This window comes from Amblyomma mixtum, chromosome 7, assembly GCF_055824585.1.
Source record: "Amblyomma mixtum isolate Tamu chromosome 7, ASM5582458v1, whole genome shotgun sequence".
NCBI classification, from domain to species: domain Eukaryota; kingdom Metazoa; phylum Arthropoda; class Arachnida; order Ixodida; family Ixodidae; genus Amblyomma; species Amblyomma mixtum.
This window is the reverse complement of record NC_143018.1, coordinates 23,640,773-23,658,962: the sequence shown is the minus strand read 5'-3', so window position 1 is coordinate 23,658,962 and position 18,190 is coordinate 23,640,773. Positions and strand designations below refer to the sequence as shown.

General features: G+C 48.0%; 1 protein-coding gene across 1 annotated transcript; it reads left to right on the top strand.

Annotated features, from left to right (window-relative positions):
- Nucleotides 1-6,466: 6,466 nt before the first annotated feature.
- On the top strand, nucleotides 6,467-9,438 carry LOC149335286 (uncharacterized). The gene has a single exon (XM_089553782.1). The coding sequence runs from the start codon at nucleotides 6,846-6,848 to the stop codon at nucleotides 9,054-9,056; it is 2,211 nt and encodes a 736-aa protein (XP_089409908.1). The 5' UTR covers nucleotides 6,467-6,845; the 3' UTR covers nucleotides 9,057-9,438.
- The last annotated feature ends 8,752 nt before the right edge of the window (nucleotides 9,439-18,190 follow it).

Here is an 18,190-nt window from a genome sequence, read left to right as displayed (position 1 = left end):
AGAGGGCGGGGCATCACTTGGTCTGGGCGTTGATGGCAGAGATGGAGCTGCGGCTCAATCGTCGCGGTAGCCCGAACATAATAGTTTTCATGACGACCACCTACGGTTTCGTGTCATTGTCCTACATGCAGTTACTAAACCTACTTAGCCGACTAAGCGGGTGATGATATAGTGAACGAACAGTGCAAATATAACAGGGAAAGGCGGGCTAGTTGGTGGTTCGTACTTCAGCCTATATTCTAACCGCGCGAACGACGAGCGACAAAGGAGTCTATTTCTTCGTCCCTTGTCGTTCGCGCGGTTACAATATGCATTGAAGTACTTAGACAGCAGACAACGAGTTAGTGGTGCTTCCCGGTCTCCAGAGGTGTGTAAACAAGCGGGAAAATGCCTCAAATTGCACAACTGCGCGGCTTTCCCCAACAATACCACCGTATATCTCGTCCCTGGCTTCCCTACTTAGTTAATTAATTTTTACTGAGTGTAACTAGCACTGAGGAGCCAGCTAGCTATGCCTTGCACGCCAAGAATACTCACCTTTTTCGGTTAAAACCGAATTTCGAAAACTAAATTCGGCTTACTTCTATCGATTTTTTTTCTATTTAAACCGAAAAGTCCAACCTTTATTGTATATATCATCTCTGAGCATGCGAAACGAACCACAGAGGAGGACTCATGAGTAAATCTACGGATCTGCATATTTTGGACAAAGGCTGAACGTATCTATTGCCGCAGCGGTGCAAGGAAAAGCATGGCATATACTCAGACACTACGAGAGCAGGAGTGCTTCATTTGGTTACGTTATTTGTGCATAAGTTGTTATTACACATAAGTTGAAGGTCTTCACGCTTAAGGTGTTCAGTTTGTGTCTTGATATTTATCCTTCCCGTATACGAGCAAATTACTATTACGCCGTAGTTCCCGATTACGGAGTTCGGGAAAAGAGCAGAAAAGCGGTTGTCACCAATCACAACTGCATTAAAAAACTTACTACTCTTCGTTATTGCCGATTTCGAGACAACTTTAAACTGTCACGGGATAGTGCGATCTGCTACAAAAATTGATCGAGATTCACCCGCCTATGTGCCGCTCCTGAGTCAGACCTCTTCGTATCACACATCCTTCCTGTCGTATAAATATCGACGGTATTCATACTGCAGAGCTGTACCGCAGCCTTTTCCTCTGGCTCAGAAACATTATTTTCCTCCTGTTAAAGGGTCAGTCTACTCACCGAGATGAGTGTATAAATAATGGCATATTCTGGTAGTTGGCACCCTATAACATCAATAACGAGGGGTCTGCGCCCGGTTTAGGCAGGAATTTATATTTTATTTCGGCGTTAAAAGTCGCGTAAAAAAGCATGGTGGCGACCCCAAACGTTCATTTTGTTCAAGAAAGTGGTAGTCTTTTTTTGTAGAAGCATAAGTGAATATACTACGTAACATTTGTATGCCCCAATGTCAGAGAAACGCACGTTTTGGTCTAGTAAACTGTAGAAGGCGTGCCGCTCGCTTTTTCTGTAAATCACATGAATATTTATAGTTACACGTACGCAAAACGCAGGCACATTCCCAATTTTAGTTCAGCGTATGCTAGCAGAGACGCAAAAATAAACTCAGCCTATAGTGGCGCCATCTGGTCGTCAGGACGGGAACCATTGCTGTAAACAAACCGACTCTCCACTTAAGCCTAAAAGCGGCAGAATCGTCACTTGAATCGTCAGTTATTAAAATAAAGCAAATTTATCTCTTATATGTTTTCTTATAGGCGAGATGAGACGAAGCGAAAGACAGGCGCCCCATTTATGGCCAGTGAACGCACTGAAAAAGGCAGCAACAACGAGAATTCAGTCCGAAGCGAGAGGTCCGGCTTCGACGGGCGCCGCCATGTTTGTCGCCGCGCGGCGGAAATCCAGATGGTTGCCAGATGAGACTACCATCTCATACAGATGTGTTCCCACATTAATAAATTCTATTTTAAAATGTTCTACCGCACTCCTTGGCACCACAGCTGGTTAAACGGTAATTTGAGTAAAGAGCTATCGGTTGCCGCAAAGAAAATATGGTCGATAAAATTCAGTAGACTGACCCTTTAAGTGTAACGTGTAAAGGCTCGTTCACATGCAAGCGACTGAGCGATGGCGCGTCGCAGCGAAAATCTTCATCTGGTTGAAACCTCGCCTCTCATCGCAGCGACGACTCAAAACAAGTTTTTTCACCGCGGAGGCAGTATTCGCTAGCATTTTCGCTTCCATGTGAAACAGGTTTAACTTTGTGTTAAGTAAAGCACATTTCAAGATTATTTTTGGCCATACTTCTTCTAGGTAAGCGCGTAGCCACAAATTCAGTCCGCAGCTGTCGTTATCCGTGTCCTCTGTATGGTCGTTATCCGTGTCCTTGAAAGCTCAGTGCCCCCGCTTAGTGTACTTCGTTACAGATTTTGAAATTACGCCTAACCTTACAAGTACACAGCAGAAGAAGCGGCGTAAGAAAGGAAAATTTTATATGTTCCTGCATATATTCGCCATTAACTGGCAAAATCTGCAGTGTAGCGGTTAGAACCCGACCACGCCGGCCGCGTTTCGGTGCAGGCGAAACGCAAAAGGCGCCCGTGTGCTGTGCGATGTCAGTGGTCAGAATTATTCCGGAGCCCTCCACTACGGCACCTCTTTTTTTTTTGTTCTTATTGCACTCCCATATCCCTCGTTTCCCTAATGGCGCGGTTGAGCTGTGCACCGAGCAGCGAGACAATTATAGCGCCATTTTCTCTCCTCAAAAACCACTAATCTGTTATTCTTCGGTTAATGAGATCACAAAAAGATTATTGAATCGCTTCATTACGTCATCTTATTAGTAGAATGCGACATTGCTAGAACCGCTGCTGTAGAGGTACTTCGGAGCGAGTCTGCGCTCCCCTTCGTCTGTAGAGCAACTTACAGTATATAGTTGTTGATCCGTGCCCACTGGAACTGTTCGAAGCACGTCTAAACTCAACGAAGAGTAGCTGCACAGTGACGCGATGGCCGCGGAGGACATGTTCCAATCTGCTTGTTTCGCCCTTTCCCGATTGAGTACTACCGCATTTTTTTATTTTTGAATGTTCGCGCAAAATGTTCACGTTACCTTGTGACGTCACCGCTCTCTCGACCATGCAGCGACTTTTGTGACTGTCACAGACCAGTGGAACGTGTCTCGTCAGGAATTCTCTCGGGGCTCGGCCATCGGCGAATGAAGCCGACACTGGAATTCCAGGAGGAGTGGAAAGTTCTAGAACGGTGGTACGGGGGCGCTGTTTTCTTGAAAGTGGAGAATGCAGGCATAGCCGACTCGGCGACGCCTGTCACGGAAGGCATTAACCTTTTGCGCTCCCTCCTGCTCTCCCGCGCGGCGCTCCGAGGGAACTTCGCGGGTTAATGCGTCCCCTCTGCCCCGTCGTCACCGCGTTGACAAAAGCGCCCCGATGATGAGGGAAAGGGAAGAAGTATGCTATCTGCCGGCCCGTCCAGGTACCTGAAGTTTGCTCCCACTGCACCAGCGCCACTTCTCCCCTGCCGGTCATTTTGGCGTTCCTGTCCGGGCACGTCGCCGGCGGAGCGCATTGAGCCAGCAGCCTGTCGACTGGTACGCGCGTGCTGCTCGCGCAGCTGGCACTCTCTCTTTCATTGTGAGCACGTGCCGTCCTGCTCGCGGGCGCACAAAAGTGTTGTTGCCGCTCGCTGTGAATTCCGCGACTTTCTAAGAGTGGAGAAACTTGTTGTGTCTGGGGCTGTCACAATAGTTCTCTGAACATCGACGGCCAAGGACTGCCCGTGGAATTCTAGAGTGAGTGAGTGAAAACTTTATTAGCTCTAGATTAGGTTGTATTCAGCGGTTTTGAGATGGCTTCGTCCATCTTGCTCAAAGGTCGGTTGCCCTTAGTCCAGGGCTCCGCTGGATGCTACTGCCAGTTTTGCTCGCCGAATCAGACCTTCTTGGTCGACCCGGCGATCGCTGGAGAGCACTCCCTCCCATTGCTCCGCACTCGGGTTTGTTATCACTGGTACCACGCTTATCCTCTCTAGCATGCCCACGTTATGTGGTACAGCGTGGGGGGTTCTTGGCACCAAGGGCATTTGTCATTGTATTGTGTTGGATATATTTTGTTGAGTACGTGTAGGTTCGGGTAGGAGCCCGTCTGTAGCTGCCTCCACGCGACAGAGTCCTCTCTGCTAAGGGAGTTGTCCGGTGGTGGATACCGCTTTCTGCAGCCATTGTAATAATTTAGAATCGCCGAATAATCTTGGGGTACAGGTTCGTTCCCCTCGAATTCTAGAGATTTCCTGGAGATGTCCTACATTCTTGGGGGGGAAAATTTAATATTGGAAAATTGTAACGTACAGTAACGGAAATATTGAAGGTAATGGTCCATCCTTTCTATATGCAGCAAAATCTTAAATACTTTTCATCGCTCGTATCGAGCAGTTGACGATAGGAAAAACGTTAATACGAAGAAAAATGCAAGTATGAAAAAAAATGCGTTCATACACTTTTTCCTATTAAAAAATGTTTTCGTCCGGAATTGTTGGGTATGAAATGGATGAGAACGAGAAACGGCAGGCCTCGATAGCTGCTATGGGCAGGATGAAGTAAGCTTTTTCCTGTTGCTAAACACATTTGGCATGTTGCACGCGTAATATTATTTCTGAGCAGTTTTTGCTGTAATTCACTAAGCATGCAGTGTTTAGTAAAGCTCGCGCTAACGAAACTCATTTCTTTTGCCATTTTTTATTTTGGAGACTGACAGCAGTTAGCGGCATTATGCAGACGCGTGTGAGGCAAGGTCAGTGATCGCCTCAATGTTCCGACTTGTGACGCCTGGCTCAATTTTAGAAGTTGCTTTACATGTAAAAAATTTCTAAAAACAAAAATAATCAAAATGTTTGCTTGCACATGACTAAGCGTTTGCATATGAGCGATGGCTCTGCAAATAAATTGTTTTGGGGATGCGCGTGCGCTGTAATCGGCATTAAAATAAATATACCAACCCCTTATCTCCGTTGTAGCGATTGACCAAACTAGAGCATTTTTTCTCTTTGCCGTATATAGCAAGAAGCTGGTAGGCGCATTTAGTGAGTGTATTCGTTTTCTCCTAAGCCTCGCGTGTCGCCTTAAGGCCACTTTATTTTAAGTTAAAATAAAAAAATATTTCCATTGTTATTCAGCGAAACACGTAACAAAATCCTTATTATTTGGCCAACAAACCTGCATGCACCTAACTGGCCGCGCCAAAAAAAAAAAAAGGTATTTACCTCGAATTCCATGTCTTAAATGACCTCGTCATTTACTTGCGATACACATTTCGCCTTTACGGCACCGGCTTTTTCGTCAACAATCTGCTTCACGTAGTGGGCCTGATCCACTAGCAGTTCATTTTTCAAGTTTGCGCAGCGAAAAAAAAAATCCACTGTCCACTATTTCTTTTAACCTACATCTCAGAGCGTACTGCCGCGACAGAAAGAAATGCGGACAGCGCAGTGCCTAGGCGCTCCGCTGTTGGAATTTATTTTCGTCACGCTTATACTTGGCTCGCAACACAAATACGCTAGAGACATCCGTGATACAATAATGTACCACTCTAGCGTCTTTTTTTTACTACCGAGATAAAAACGCATTGAAGATAACTTCCGACTGCGCAGCGCGTGGGCGCCGTGCTGTCCGCATTTTTTTCTAGCGCCCCTGTACATTTTGCTAATCCTCTGAAGCTCGCCAGCGTTCAAGCACGAGGGAAAAAGCTCGCGACTGCACAAAGAGATTTGCAGGCTGGCCAACACGTGCAAAGTACGTGCAGAACTGGCTTTTTTTCAGGAGAAAGCGCGCTGCTCGCGCAGCTACTCAATGGGAGGGAGACCGGTTTGCCGGACAAAAGTGCGGAGTCGGCCGGAGAGGGCGCTTTTCAGTGGCGTCCGCAGCGCCCCCCTGCGAAGCTGCGGTCCCCAGGTTGGGTGGTGTGCGGGCGTGGAGGGCTGATTTACCGCGCCGAGGCACGCGTTCCACCTCGCAAGGCCCGCCGCCGTCGAGCCATCGTCGCATCCACAACCACCCGAACCAGAGTCATCGCCGCGGCCCCCGTTTGTGAATTTTCCGTCAGACATTCTCCTTTTTCTAGCTCTAACTTTTTTGTATATTACTTCCTTTCATGCCCTGTACGCCTTCTTGTTCTCTGTAGTTGGATTTGTGTGTTTTTTGTATTGTCTGTCTCCTACTTGTCGCGTTTCGTGTTTTGTATAGTTTTTCGGCTACTCCTCTGTTCGTTTTTACCTGTTTTTGTGTTTCCCTGCATGCGAGTAAATATTTGTTTTAACCCATCAACCCCTTGAGTTCCTTTGGAGGACTGACGCACCGACACACGTGCACCACGCACGTGTGTCGGCTTGCACCAGGAAGCCGGTTGACGGGCGATAGTTGTGACAGTGACTAACGTAGGACGCTAAACCGCATGATGTGAAGTACAATCTGTCCCATTAAAGATCACCGGGACTCCTAATTTCATTATCTGTTGGCAAAGCGATAGTATTAGAAGCTGCTAATGCCGTTACCGGAAGTCACGTCACTTCTGGTCTGACGACGTCCCTATCTGTAAGGCAAATGGGAATACTAGGGTCTAGTGACGTCATCTCACTGTACCCAATGTGAATGCGCCGGTCTGGGACATCACTTCTCTCCAGCCAATTGGCGACTTTTATGACCGGCGACGCATTTCGGCCCTGTGGTGCTTCTAATGCTACAGCAATAAAATCGAAAATGAGGTAAAGCATTGCGTTTCAGGAAGTTCCATGCCAACACAAACATGTTTCCTTGCTGCAGGCTATGGCTCCAAAGGACTTGGGTCTGTGGATGCACGCGAAATTCGTGAACCAGCTGTGCCCGAAGCTCCGTGGCCTGATGCTGTTCAGCTCGGCGAACGAAGCATACGCCCGGCTGCGAGAGACCAAGATCATACTGCGGAGCAGCGGAGCCGACATCAGCGCGCCATGCGCTCGAGGTAGCCGTCACGCCTGTGAGCTGCCTCGGCAGCTCAAACAATGGAACCGTGTCCTGGCCGCGATCAGCATTCAGCTGAGGGAACGGGACGCCCCTGGCGAGCTGGAGGTCCTCTGTTGTACCGTTCCCGGTGACGTGCGGGACCGCGCATGCCGCCTCCAGCGCGCCATCCTTCTCTTGCACTGGCTACTCATCTCGCACTCCTGCGTGACCGCCCTTCGAGTGGACGAATGGGGCGTGTTGCAGCGTCCAGCGTGCCTTGAACTTCTCTGCGACGGCCTGCGCGAGTCCCGGCGCCTGAAGAGTCTCAAGTTGGGCGTAGAACATCCAAATTCCAGCGAGCAGGAGCGGCTGCTGGCTGCGATGTGCAACCTGCACCACCTCGAAGAGTTCGTCTGTCACACCCTGCACGTAGACGACAATTCCGAGAACATGGCCCTTCTCCGCAATGTTGTAGCGAGAAACGCCAAGTTGGGTCGGCTTGCGGTTGAGAGATTCGTCGGCAAGTCACCGGGCATGTCGGACATCGCGCAAGCGCTTGCAACGAATGCAACCATCACCGAGCTCAGCATTGACCTGCACTGCCTGAAAGCGGACGAAAGCAACCTTTTCTCGCAGGCACTCGAAGAAAACATCTCACTCCAGTCGTTGCGCCTGGTCGGATCACGCCGGAAGCACACCTTGGGTGTGGCTGCGATTGCAGCAGCAACGGGAGGCTTGACGGCGCTGGTCAGCTTAGAACTATCCCAGTTTAGCATCACCACTAGTGAGGCCTGGGCATTAGCAATGTCTCTTTCCCGCAGCAGGACAGTGCAGCGGCTGACACTTCACTCGTGCTTGCACTTCTTCACGTACCCGACGAGTGTGCCGAGCACGGGAGACGACTCGTACAAGGGCGTTCACTGGCGCATCCAGCCCTTTGTGTACATGCTGCGCGAGGCGTCATCACTGCGGAAGCTTACGATGTCTGCGACTGCATTTGTCAAGGAGGAACAAAGGGCGTTCTTCGAGGCGCTGGCGGCGAGTGGTTTTATGGCAGAGGTGAACATCCAGGAGGCCAGCAAGTGTTGCTTGCGCGAGCTGTGCCACCTTATCTGCGAGACCGACACCGGCAGCCGGGTGAAGATCGACACACTTCATATGGACGAGATGAGCCTGGAGTGTGCCTCGACGGGGCTGCGTATTGGAGACATTCGCGTGGTGGTTGACGACATAGCGGGCACTGGTGAAGTTTATAGATGTTTAGAGCAGCTGCCTACGTTCAACTCTTTGACATCCCTGTCGGTGGACGGAAAAGGTGCTATTGACGCCGTGTCAGCCCACTTACTCGCTCATTACCTGCGGAAGACACAGCTGCTGAGCGATGTTACGCTGAACTTCCCGGCACTCCGCAACGAGGCACTAGTCTTGCTCGAGGCACTCTCGAACAACACCAGCATCACGACGCTCGATGTGGAGCGCTGGTGCGAGAGTAGGCCCACTGCCCGGATCCTCGCGGACATCGTCTGCTCAAGCAAGAGGATCAGGGCGCTCACCTACCACTTGACCTGCATCCATCCCTCGCCAGCGTTCTTTTCGGCACTCGCCAAGCACATCGAGGGCAACCGCAGAATCCTTTCGGTGAAGGCTTATCGGCCGAGAGGCTCAGCCGAAGACTGGGACTTGATCCAGGAAGTAGTAGCGCGCAACTGCACTCTCCTGGTCCACGCCGCGCAGTGCGTTACCGGCCGCGCGGTGGAAAAAAGAGGAGCAGAGGCTCTCGAGCTGCTCTGGTCGGACCACATGCTCGTCAGCAAGGTCCAGGAAGTGGGTTCAGTGAACGAAAAAGAAGCTCAGGAGGCGATCAATAGCAGGCTCGCCGACTTGGACGACTTGGACTTTTTCATGAGCGTCACCGGTGTGGTCAGGGAGAGGGTTGTTTGCCAGGAAAGCGGTGATGGCCGTCCGCGCCTGGATACAATACCCTACGACTGCTGGCGGATCTTGCGGCGGTATCTGCGAGTAAGGGACGTGGTAGGCACCGAAAGTACGTGCTAGAAATTAGGTCAATTTTGCACTACACTGCAGTCATTAGTATAGTTTATTCAAGTTAATAAAGAACTTTGTGAGACAACTCATATGGTTATGTATATAAATGTACAGCAACTCCTTACGAAGAAGTCATGTTCTTGTTTCCCTTTTGCTGATTGTAGTGTATTTGTGATTTGTCGCTTTGTAATGAACTGAATAAATTTTGCTACTTTTTTGCTTTGCTTTTGCTTTGCATTTTGCTTGCTACTTTTGGCACATTACTCTTGTAGCTCTGCATTTATAGATATGAGCAAATAACTGCTTTTGCATAACTGGTGTGAGACGTGTTGTCCGTCAATAAACCGCATTCTGCGTTGTGCTTTACCTGTTTCCCAGTTTTCGTATAGAAATAAAAAGTGACGCATAACGCCTACGCCACTTAATAAATTTGCTAAAGGGTTGAAAATCCAGCCGCTTCGACGAAATTCCTTCTCATCTAATACTGCACATCCTAATGAGTTACTAACATTTTCCAAAAGGATAACGGAAGACGGGAGGATCGGTCCATTTTTTTATATATAGGCCTTTAAAACACCCTTCTCGCTATTTAGCACGCCGGGCGATGGAGTGCACCGGCTAAATAGCGCCAACATGAACATCCCCATATATTACTGGTACTATGCCGCATTATATCCTACAGATATCTTGCCCGGCCGATCACTTTAACTGGAAACCGCAGAACTCTATATAATTCGGCTTCACATCCCGGGTCACCGGAGTGTTGTTGGTAATGAACTTGTGGAGACTGCAACGCCCTCAGCTGCACATCTCAGACTTTCACGTTACTCAGTTTTCCCGCCATTGTGTCCGGACCGTCTTTCCAGCTTCTGTCCATAGGCGATGGTTTGCGCAGTGACATTCCGTAGCATTGATCTTTACCGCTGGGTCTCTGACGTCACTCGCATTCTATCTTCTTCCCTTCGCCAAGACACATGGTTCAGTTCATAACAGGCCGCGGTCGTTTCCCTTTTCATTTTCATCGTTTTGGGCTCCGGCCTAACAATAAATGTCCTTGTGAACGGTTCTGATTCCGTAACTCATTATATTGTTGTTGTTGTTGAAAACTTATTTTACAACAGACATTATCTTATTAACTGAGCTGTAACGTCCCACATTGCTTGTAAAATCCATTGCACGCTGTCCACGCATTACGGCACGAACAATTTGCAGCGCCTTCTCAGTAATTCACGAGCATACGCCCTTATTAAATAGTTTCAACGAAGAGTAGCACAATGCCTGACTGTAACTAATGTATATATTTTTATGCGAAGCATATTAACGTAGGTTTCGGGGCTTCGCGCGACGCCCGGCGGTGAGATCACATGATGTGACGTCACGTGATGACGTCACACCGGCTGCAGATGGGGCCTCATATCGCGCCCGGCGGAGGCCTCCACGCTTCGGTTCGCGCCGTCGCGCGCGACGCGGGGGCGGCGCCACCATCGCTGCATCACGTGATACGTGACGTCACGCCAGGGATAAAGCGGCGCGCGCCCGCCGTCGCGTCCAACGTTGGTCGCGTCAGTCTCTGTGCCCGCAACCGCGTCAGCGTCTTTGCGCCGGGCGTGTATGCGGTCAAGATGCCTCCAAACGCTAAGGACGTTAATAATAAGAATGCAAAACGAAGGCTGCATCGCATCCACTGGGGCTTAACCTTGATAAGCCTCCAACTTTTTTCTCTATCTCGATCTTCTGCTTTCACAACTCTGCGAGGCTATGGTCATATTCTGGAGGGCCTACAAACCCAGGTGGGAGGGCGTGACGCGTGTTTTTCCGTGTAGCCCAGTGCCTCACTGCCTATCCTATTCCTCTCTCCCCCCTCGTTCTTTCTTTCCTCCCTGCCGCGCTTCTCCCGCCCTCTTTTGTTGTTTTTCGCGTAGTTCGAAGTGGTTTTGAATTTTTAACACTAAACCTGTCATCTCATTTTCTTTGCAGGTTCGTGACACTTTATTTTACCACGTTTATTATTTTCTTTTTTGTTTGCATGGCACCTGCCACCTCGCTTTCGCTTCTCGCATCAGCCAACATCTTGTGCGCCTCTTGCGGAGGCAGAGTTGACATGGGAGACGGCGCCTGCCGCCGGTGTCACACTCTAAACCCAAAGGGGTAAAAAGGGAGTCTTCTAGTGCCCTTCCTTTTGTTAAAGTGAGCGATCTGGAGGACAGCTTACTTCGTGCTTGTGTTTAGAGTGCATGAGTCGAAGAAAATCGGACGAGAGAATTCCAATAGAGCGAAACGGGGAAAGCCAAAAATATTGCGCGTTTAACTTTTGCGCTTTTTTCGCACGCTTAGCAAATGATAATAAGAGAAAAGGAACCTCGGGAGACCTTCACTTGTAAGGCATTTTTCGTGATAAGCAAGGGAAAGGCTCGTTAATGGCCGACATTAAAGATGTCGCTGACATTTATAGTCATAATTTCATCAATGACAAACACGAGGAGATCGTTTACACCTCCGCGGCTACACGGTCGGAGATTTTCACATTTGTTATCCACTTTCGCGCCCATTTCTATATTCCACGATACACTAGTGTCAACAAGCATGAAATACCCTTTCATTACAGAGGTGAGCCATTGAAATTTATGCACTTCAGTTCATCGCTATGAGAGCTGGCGCAATGAAACTGACCAAAAAAAAAAAAAAAACATCGCTTGGGCACAATAAGCAGAGGGCACTTTTCTCGGTCACATTTTTTTATTGGTGTCGCACACCCGGCAGCATCTGAAACGGCTTTCGAGCAGCGACGCATATTAACAAGCTGGAAAATGACTCGGAACTGCGACGCTTCTCACGAAGGAATAATTTGAAAATGAGGAACAACGATGTTATGTCGTATGCTGGCAGTTCTCTTGAGGGGAAATTTTTTAAATTTTCTTGTACGTGGCCCTTTCACGTCGTAAGGCAGCTTTGCACAGGTGTCTATATGAACAAGGTTTTTAGAAATTCTTTCGCAGCGATTCCCCCCCCCCCCCCCCCCCCTAAAAAAAAAGTGTCGCTCTTTGCAACAATGCAGCGCCAGTACCTTTTGAGCAGGTTTGCTGTACAAGCGGTTATCTCGCTGCAAACGTCCGCAATTTCCTCCATCAGCGCTTCTAGTGGTGCTGTCAGAATGCAGTATACATCGGCCGCGATTTCTCAGATAAGATGTGGCTTCGAATACAAGTTCACCATTACTTATTTTTATCAGTTCCAAATAATAAGAAGTTTCTAATCTCGTCCACTTTGAGATTGTGAAGAGGTAGTTCGCCACACACCTGAAAACAAAGAAGAGGAAGAGAGATATATCCTGCTGGTCCTTCCTGAAGAGTTCGGAATCTAGGGCAAAAGGAAGAGAATAGATATCTAACTGTTGTCAAGCTAACAGGAATGAAGCGAGCGATGAAGCGAAAATTCATACTGTATTCTTATGAGATTGAAATAATGTCGCGCTTAAAGGGAAACTGCATATGTTTTAGAAATCAACGAGCTTAAGAAGGTCGAATGTGTGAAACTTGCAGGTAAAGCATGCGAAGTCTTTTCGTCCTAGCACTTGAAATAGTGAAGTAATCGCCGGTTAAAATCCGGACACCCTTCAAGCTTCTCCGCAGCGCACAACGCCAAGTGGGGGGCGCATGGTGACGTCATCGAAGGTATCGGTACATTTCCAACGCACAAACGCCTGCTTTGAAGGAAAAAAACCAACGCCATCGAAGGCGAACCCTGCCGAGAGCTGTTTGGCGGTGTCTAACGAGTCAGGGCATGGCGTGGCAGACGACAGCGGTAATTTTGAAATCATACCTTCCTTGACGTCACGCTGAATTTTCCTGCACGTCTCCCGTGCATAGAAGAGAAGCGCAAAATTCAGTCGTCGACTACGTCACTATTCTAAATGCTAGTGCAAAAGCACTTGGCATGCTTTACGTACAGCCTATATAGATTTGAATCCTTCAATATCGCGAAATTCTCAAAAAAGTGCTGCAGTTGCCCTTTAATTGAAGACGAAATGCTGCTCAGCTGTATTTTAGCTGCTAGTGGAAACGAATGCATATGAACAGAACATTCAATGCACAGCACTGGTACCCAGTGATACGTCAGAGGCTCACATTCACGTTAAGGAAGTTCTCTTGAATAGCGTGGCTGGGCGTGGAGGTAAAACAAAATAATTTGAGGTCACTGGCAGAACTTTGTCGTGACTCACCAAGGCCCATGATAGCGGTATTGATGAGTAATATCCTCACCATATTGCCCTAGTTAGCGCCTGCAGTGATCATATTACACATTTGTTTCAAATTATGTCAAATATGCTTATCTTATTTATTATGTGAAAAATTAGGGGCTGCAACTTAACTCCATCGTAAATCTGTTACTGTATTGTTTTATATTATCCATTTCTTGTTAATTTCGAATTATAACTCTACAAAATTTAACCCTTAGCTAGGCTAGGCTGAGTTTCCCGAATATATTCCACAACGGAATTTCGCCTCTTCTGACACATAAGCTTGGAGCACTGAACGAGATTTACTTTTGCAGTGAAAGTGGTTCTGCATGTTTCAGGCCAGGAGAATTTGTGTGTGTGCAGTCATCACCAGTGAATGTACAGATACCCCCAATATTAAAGGGAACAGAAAGTTTCGCACGCGAGAACAAATTCTGTTATTACTTATGAACTGAAATTGAAAATGTTGAAGGGGCATTATTCGTCCGAAGGAAAGCTATTTTGAAAGAAGGAAAAAGCGTTCTCTTCACTTATGATTATTGAGTAATCATTGGATTAACGTGGATTTGTTCTCTTCCACATTGGAGCTACCTCTACTTGATGCGACGCCTGTACAGAATAACTGTAGATGTATTTTCCTCAGCTTCTGTAAGTGCTTGTTTATTATATTTTCCGCTGAAAAACACGAGAGAAATCATTCCCCGCCAATATATCACAGAGTTCCGTAGTTTTTAAACATGAGACGTAGCACGGACGTGGTACCCTTTTGGTGACATGCAGGAGGGAGTAAACCATGGAGTAGAACCAAGGGGATTACTGAATCCGAAAAGTACGACTCATGCTTTCCAGTGAAGTTTCGCAATGAAGGGGACAGAAAGACCTTCGATGTCCCCGATTCACTCTTCCACTTGGATGGAGACGGAAAGCTAAGGCACACAGGCACAGGAACTTAATTACGTGCCACAATAGCTACGCGAGCGGGCCGGAACTGTAACGGAAGTGAATCATTGGGGTCATGTATGTTCATGTCTGTTTCTTTAGTATTCATAAAGCGCTCAAAAATATTAGTGCTTGGTACGAGATCTGGTTGAATCCATATTCAGCAAGCGAATTCCCTGTTCCTTGCGCCTTGAATGCAAACCAAGTCGGCGATCACTCCTCACTACTTGTGGAGTCACAGCACTGAGGGGGGATAGTGATGTGGGTTGCAACCTTTTTAATAAGCCCTGTAGTGTGCAGCGTGACTTGGGAAAAGAAGACGGGGACTGAAGGTAACAGTGATTATTTCTCCACAGTGTGCTTACGACGCACTTGCTTCGAAGAGCACGAAGCCGCGGCGCAGATAGTGGTCGAGGCCCCATATCGTCGTTTCGACCGCCTCCTTCTCGTAGTTCTGAACGAATTCATTAGCACCCAGAGGGGAATACGTCATAGCGAGAGAAGGGTTTTCGCGCGTTCTACGATGATATGCTACAAAGTTGCGTCTGCTGCACGGAAAACAAGAGATAAAGAGATAATACCTGATGATTCGTCTCAAAACGGCTGGCAAACAATTGTTCTCAGCGCTTCGCGACGCGCCTCAGCAAATAATCGGCAGCTTCTCCAGTCGTCACACTACTCCATTCCCTAGGATTGTTAGCACGCCTAGATAGGGGACTACATCAATAGGATCTCGCTTAGCTTGTCAAAACGGAAGATCGGTCGTACGCCGGTGTGCCCTCGAAGTAAAAAAAAAACAAACTCCTAGGTGATCCTCGGTGGATTGTTTGAATGCGTTAGCAGCCAAAAGTTTGTTATATCCGAGGTTTTACACCCTAAAGTTCGTTATATCCGAGGTCGTACACTTCGTACACCGCCGATCTGCGCCGACGGTTGGTTGGTTGCGACTGAGAAGGATGAAAAGGAAAGTGCACGGGCCTGGCTACTGGCTCCAGCCGAGCCACCACCGCTGCCACGTGCAGATCGAAGAGAGTTGAAAGATATGAGGAAAGATAAGCACCACTCATTAAACTTGGCCCTGCACTTGTCGATGCACGAGCATCAAGCGATGTTGACCGGCGTGCTCGCCAGGCTGCTGCATACGCACGTTGTTTAGCTAGCCGTTCTTCCCGTTCTTCGTCTGCTTCTTCGGCGCGGCGCCGTCGCTTGGCCGCAGCAGATCGTTCCAGCCTCGCCTTGTACACATCATCCGACATAGCGCACTGAGAGGAGCGAGTTAGAAAATCCAACCCGAGTTAGCAATGTTCGCGTCTAAATGTCTTTTCTAGTCTGAAAAAGACATTGTAGGTGACAAAATCCAGAATGACTTCTGGCGCCGGTGGTTGTTTTGGTCAGCGGTGACACAGGCAATGAGGTTCGGCTATATGCTTTGCACGGTGTTTGTGCAATTCTGTTCCGTGTATTTGAAACCGTGCAGGACAGTTGCCTTATCGGTGAGGCGCGCTGTGAGAAAAGCATTATAAATGAAGATCGAAAGGTCTATTCGAGAGGCTCTGACTCTAAAGCCCCACAAGCCCCATTTCTGGCTACGCCCCTGAACCACACCCCTATGTGCCTTCGTCCTAAAGCTTAATCTGGAGAATTCAAAGTCATGCACTTGTATTGTGTTGGTAACTGTGTGCTTTTAAAATAATATTCTGATTTCGGCTTTTTACTGCGTTAGCAGTATATCCACCATCCTCTGGACGAAGGATCCTCCGTCGGCTGCACATCCGGGCACCCATCGGTAAAACGCCTCTCCCACCTACTAGGCCTCCACCTATCCATCTTCTCCTTCCAGAAACCAGTAGACCACACATCAGCGTAACGAAAAAGCGACCGGACTGCGCAGTGAGCACGCAACCATTATAATATCGAAATGTACCACCAATACTGCTAAAACAGATTTTTGTCATCACATCTTATGATCATCGGTGCATTTCTCCGCAAACTTTTCGTCCTTTGCTAGTTTGTTATACCTACTGACCTCTCCCTACAATTCTGTGCATAAAGATCACCTCTACGTAGGTTCAAACGTTAAGAATGAACCGAACTGAGTGAGAAACGAACAAGCCCACGAATGCATGCATCACTGGCGACACCTTGAAGGTAACGATGAGAGGAGAGAAAGGAATTTTAATGAGGAAAAGGTGGAGAGGTCGGCCGGTGGTAACATAGCCCTGGCCTGCTACTCCACAAGGGAACGATGGAACCCTACACAACTCTGATCTCGTGGCAGATGACTAGCGTACAAAAAAACTTCAACCGCAGCAATGAAAGCAATAAACTTCAGATTCAAGGAGGACCTCGCATGGTTCGACCACTGAAAATACTCACCCGCTACGGTCTGCAGTAGACAGATGAAGGCAAGGAAAGTGCTCGCACTTCTTGGCACCATCATGAAGCAAAACCTGTCTTACGGCGGTAGTGAAGGTTAGAGGCAGAGCCTCTCGAATAGACCTTTCGGTCTTCATTTATGGTGCTTTTCTGGCAGCGCCCCTCACCCATAAGGCAACTGTCCGGTAGGGTTATTGCACAAACACCACGCAAGCATACAGCTGAACCTCATTGGCTGTGTCAACTCTATCTTTCCAGTACTACAAACTGAGAAGGAACACACTGTGGCATATTGTCTGCTCCCAGCGAGGTATGAGATATGCAAACACAGAAGTGAGAAACGAGACGGGGAAAACTCAAGCGTATTATTTTTTTTTGTCGCTGTTTCTCTCACACCGTATGGATCCAAACCAAAGTATTTCCTTTCCATCCTGTATACTAGTTATACCTGTTAGAAATTTTCTTTCAGCTCCTGATACTTGACAGACCTTACACAACAGTTCAGTTTACGGCAAAAGTTGCGATGAACAGGCGATAAGAACTGGAAGGGAAACTTGAGGATCGGGCGGAACTCTGTCAGTTCTTTCGGCCAAGGCCACGTGACCGATGACAGAGTGGAGCTGGTAATCTCTCTCTCACTTTCCCCCTTCCTGGTGCTCTTCCCCGCACGCTCTCCTCCAATAGGACGACTCTCACTCCGGAATGGACCAATCAGGCCGGTCCCTCAGGATAGCAACAGAAATATGCCGCGCCCTAAACGTAGCACATTGACCGAAAAAAAAAAAAAGAAATGAGCGAGGAAACACAGGGGGAAGCACCAGAAGAAGGGCACTGCTTATCTGTGTCCTCTACAACGGAAGCACAAGGCTGTGAACGCACAAGACAAAGCATGAAAAGCACGAAAAGCATGAAAAGCATGAAAAGCAAAGTAAGAGCCATTCAAGAATGGCTCTTACTAAATAGCGGAGTTCTTGGCCATCGTTTGAGGCACTGATGCAATGTGGTCTGGCAAAATTTCGTGTGTTCTAAATTGTACAGCCGCTCAGTAGTACCTGCACAATCGCTTTCCTGAAAGCATGCGACCACCTTCATGGTGTAAAGGCACGTTCCACCTCCGTACACAAGAAAGTTCGCTTTGAACGTTCGCAGAGAGGTGAAGCGTGTGTGTGCCTACCTGGTGTGTGTAGTACCTGTGTAAGGGCAGGTAATGCCGCGAGTCTGTTATGTTTATTTTTAAGCTCTGTTCGTTTATTGCTCTTGGAGTGGCCTTACCTTCTGTTCGTCCGCCGAGGCGCATTAGTAGTCATACATCATACCATACGTCATAGCTACACATATAAATTAGGCTCTCTCCCGCTTCAACAAGTATCCAACTACAAATACCTAGGAGTAACCATTAGCAGCAATATATCGTGAAACTTGCCCATAAACAATATTTCCTTTGCTGCATTTCGAAAATTGTGCTGCTTAAGACATAAACTAAAAAAAAAACCCTTCTAACATTAAGCTACTTTATTATTCTTCAATAATTAGGCCTAAACTGGTGGCTCAGTGGTTACGGCGCGCGGCCGCTGACCCGAAAGACGCGGGT